The sequence below is a fragment of the Xyrauchen texanus genome, chromosome 33, assembly GCF_025860055.1.
Source record: "Xyrauchen texanus isolate HMW12.3.18 chromosome 33, RBS_HiC_50CHRs, whole genome shotgun sequence".
Lineage (NCBI taxonomy): Eukaryota > Metazoa > Chordata > Actinopteri > Cypriniformes > Catostomidae > Xyrauchen > Xyrauchen texanus.
In genome coordinates this window covers 40,420,303-40,425,302 of record NC_068308.1, presented here as the reverse complement: position 1 = coordinate 40,425,302, position 5,000 = coordinate 40,420,303, and the positions used below count along the sequence as shown (strand labels likewise).

General features: G+C 40.5%; 1 protein-coding gene across 1 annotated transcript in view; it reads left to right on the top strand.

The window, feature by feature from the left end:
- Window positions 1-5,000, top strand: part of fh (fumarate hydratase) — a 22,321-nt gene that overhangs the window by 856 nt on the left and 16,465 nt on the right. Inside the window, exons 4-5 of the mRNA XM_052102711.1 lie at window positions 1,396-1,572; window positions 1,766-1,948. Of these exons, the coding sequence (XP_051958671.1) occupies window positions 1,396-1,572; window positions 1,766-1,948 (360 nt within the window). The remainder of the gene's footprint in view (window positions 1-1,395; window positions 1,573-1,765; window positions 1,949-5,000) is intronic.

Genomic DNA, 5,000 nt, shown 5'->3' with positions numbered 1-5,000 from the left:
TTAGTTATAAAAGTTATGATTTAAAAAAAATTTTTATGCAGATTTTGTTTTGGAGTGAATTTGGGGGAAAACGTTGCAAACTTGCATTACATTTTTTTTATATAAAAATATGATATATTTAATTGCTTTCAGCAATACGCTTGGTCTCTACGATGAGCACGTTTTCATTTATTTTCAGAAAGCTGTTTTGTAAACTGCGCTAGTGTCGAAAGTTATTATTTGTATTTTTCTGATTTTACATTATATATCTCTGGGTGTTAATTAAGTTGCTCTGAAAAACTGCATTTGTTGTCCTCCAAATCATGTTGACTGTATCTGAGACAATTTTGTGTTGGTACGACAAAGCAATCAAAAGTTCCAACATTATAAATATAATTAATCATAGTGTCCAAAAACATCTCCAAACAAATAAAAGATAATAATTGTACATAAGAACTAATTACACATGCAAACACAACAATGACTAAAGGTTTGCATAGCATGCAGACATGATTTTAATCATGAGATTTCACAGAATGAGTTTCATTCTGTGTCATTTGAGGCATCATTGAGTCATCATTGTGGATTATCTAATGATCTATACATCTGATTATCTTGTGTGTGGACTCGTTTGAAAGATAATCACCTCCTCTAAATAATGATATGTGATATTTTATGTTCCGTTTAATTTCCATGAAGTTATAAACAAAAACGCGTAATCAAATCGAAACGGAAACACTTCTGATTTATCTGTAAATTTCAAAGCCCTTCAGTTTTGGTCATAATGCCACAATCTCAGCGAGTATTGACGCTGACTATCACACCTGGAGTAGTGAGTTTTAATCCAGGGTGTGCTGAGTGACTCCAGCCAGGTCTCCTTAGCAACCAAATTGACCCGGTTGCTAGGGAGGGTAGAGTCACATGGGGTAACCTCCTCGTGGTCGCTATAATGTGGTTCTTGCTCTCGGTGGGGCGTGTGGTGAGTTGTGCGTGGATGCTGCGGAGAATAGAGTGAAGCCTCCACACGCGCTACGTCTCCACGGTAACGCGCTCAACAAGTCACGTGATAAGATGCACGGATTGACAGTCTCAGACGCAACTGAGATTCATCATCTGCCACCCGGATTGAGGCGAGTCACTACGCCACCACGAGGACTTAAAATGTAAAACGTCCAGACGTGTTACTCTAATAAGTATTACGGTTAAAATGTGCTAAAAATAATGTCACAATCCAACAAATCTCAATTTAATTTCATTCAGATTTGTTTTGTATTAATTTGGGGCTAAAAAATGCTTCATGAGATTCACTCATTTATTACGTACAATTTTTCAAGATGTTTCTTACATATTTAGTCTTGATTCAGTCAGATCACGTGTAAGCGTGTTTGACGGCGGTGCGTGTGCGGTGTGTTTCAGGTGGCTGCTGGGAAACTGAACGATCATTTCCCGCTGGTGGTTTGGCAAACGGGATCCGGAACTCAAACCAACATGAACGTGAATGAAGTGATCAGCAACAGAGCCATCGAGATACTGGGAGGGAAACTGGGCAGCAAAGACCCCGTTCACCCCAATGACCACGTCAACAAGAGTCAGGTGACCCAACACACAAACTCTAAACACACAAGATACGTCCCGCTCGGGGTAAAGCAGTAAACGGTATAATCAAGTCTACTGTATTTGTACGTTTGGATAATTTCTGTCAACCTTCTCATTATTTGAGGACATTAGCAGTCAGGGAGTGTTTGTTGTATGCGATGATGTCACTGATTTCTGTGTATGTTTTCAGAGTTCCAATGACACGTTCCCCACCGCCATGCACATCGCTGCAGCTACAGAAGTTCACCAGGTTCTTCTTCCAGGTCTTCAGACGCTGCACGATGCGCTCGCTGTTAAAGCCGAAGCGTTTAAGGACATCATTAAGATCGGCCGCACACACACACAGGACGCTGTGCCGCTCTCGCTCGGACAGGTGAAGCTCCACACACTGAAATTGAGATTAGAGCTGGAGATATGAGCATAAAAGATCCGGCCATTACCTCAGAAAGCAATTTCAATTTCCTCAGTATAATGAGGAGAAACACGGTAATATTAATGCACTTACAACAGTGTGCGTGGAGTCATACACTTCCGTTAACTGTGGCTTTACACGTGATATTATGTACATTTTTGGTACATCTATGAATTCGATTTTTACTTCTAAACACTTTATTTACATTCTGCCTCTTTCCCAAACTCTCACACGCTTTTTTGTCTTTCACTGGGACATAAACACACACATACAGTCACACACACACATACAGTCACACACACACATACAGTCACACACATACAATCACACACATACAGTCACACACACACACATACAATCACACACATACAGTCACCACACATACAATCACACACATACAGTCACACACACACACATACAGTCACACACACACACACACACATACAATCACACACACATACAGTCACACACACACATACAATCACACACATACAGTCACACACACATACAGTCACACACACATACAGTCACACACACACATACAGTCACACACACACACACATACAGTCACACACATACAGTCACACATACAGTCACACACATACAGTCACACACATACACATCACACACATACAGTCACACACACACACACATACAGTCACACACATACAGTCACACACATACAGTCACACACATACAGTCACACACACGCACACATACAGTCACACACATACAGTCACACACACATACAATCACACACATACAGTCACACACACACATACAATCACACACACAGTCACACACACACATACAATCACACACATACAGTCACACACATACAGTCACACACACACATACAATCACACACATACAGTCACGCACACACACATACAATCACACACATACAGTCACACACACACACACACACACATACAGTCACACACACACATACAATCACACACATACAGTCACACACACATACAATCACACACATACAGTCACACACACACACATACAGTCACACACACACACACACACACATACAATCACACACACATACAGTCACACACACACATACAATCACACACATACAATCACACACACACATACAGTCACACACATACAATCACACACACATACAGTCACACACATACAATCACACACATACAGTCACACACACACACACACACATCACACACACTACAGTCACACACACACACACACATACAGTCACACACACACACACACACATACAATCACACACACATACAATCACACACACATACAGTCACACACACACATACAATCACACACATACAGTCACACACATACAATCACACACGCATCAGTCACACACACATACAATCACACACACACACATACAATCACACACATACAATCACACACATACAGTCACACACACACATACAGTCACACACATACAATCACACACATACAGTCACACACACACACACATACAATCACACACATACAGTCACACACACACATACAGTCACACACATACAATCACACACATACAGTCACACACACACATACAATCACACACATACAGTCACACACACACACATACAATCACACACATACAGTCACACACACACACATACAGTCACACACACATACAGTCACACACACACACATACAGTCACACACACATACAGTCACACACACATACAATCACACACACAGTCACACACATACAGTCACACACACATACAGTCACACACAGTCACACACACACACACACACATACAATCACACACGCACACATTTTTTAGTAGTGCAATGCATAAAATCATGCAGATATGGTCAGGAGCTTCAGTTAATGTTCACATCAACTAACAGAATGGGGATAAATGTGATCTCAGTGATTTCGACTGTGGCATAATTGTTGGTGCCAGATGGGCTGGTTTGAGTATTTCTGCGACTGCTGATCTCCTGGGATTTTCAGGCACAACAGCCTCTAGAATTTGTTCTGAATGGTGCCAAAAACAGAAAACATCCAGTGAGTGGCAGTTCTGTGGACGGAAATGGCTTGTTGATGAGAGAGGTCAAAAGAGAATGGCTAGATTGGTTTGATCTGACAGAAAGGCTACGGTAACTCAGATAACTCTGTACAAATGTAGTGAGCAGAATAGCATCTCAGAATGCACAACACGGCAAACCTTGAGGTGGATGGGCTACAATAGATCACATCGGGCAATTTATTAGGACCATAGTGTTCCTAATAAAGTGCTCATTGAGTGTACGTGTCTTTAATTGCCAGTAGCATTTTTTCGAAAGCAACAACAGTAATAAGGTTAGTTTATTGTATAAAAATAGTTCTGTTAGAGTGAATTAAAACAGGTCTGACTTCATATTATTAATCACAACTCTTGAACTTTGACCTGATCAGCTGCAGTCATAGTCCAGTTGTAACCTTTTTTTTTTGCATCTGATGAACTAATATTACAAAGCACTATGGGGAACTAAAAATGAAAACATAAAAAAATTAAAACAAAATATAAAGAATTCATCACTTTTTCAATTGACAAATACATATTTAAAATGGATTGTTTGATTTAAACTTGTAAACACAATCACACACACACAGTCACACACACACACATACATACAGTCACACACACACACATACATACAGTCACACTCACGACTCCAGGTGTGATAGTCAGCGTCAATACTCGCTGAGACACACAGACCTCTGAGATGACTGATATTTATTGACCGTGCCTCATCTGAATGTCGATGACATGAAGTGATGGTCCGAGGTTAGTTGTTGATATCATTAACTAGTTGTTATAACAGCCAACAACTGCTGAAGTTGAGTGTGAGATTCACTCTTCAGATAAACAGAGTAAAAGGTAATTTCTGTTTGTTGAACGTCGCGTCTCCAGACCAGAGACTGAAAAGGGGCAATCAGAATCATCATGGCGCCACCTAGTGGTTGCTCAGAAAAACTAGATAAAAAATGATACAAATACCGGCTCACGGTCTT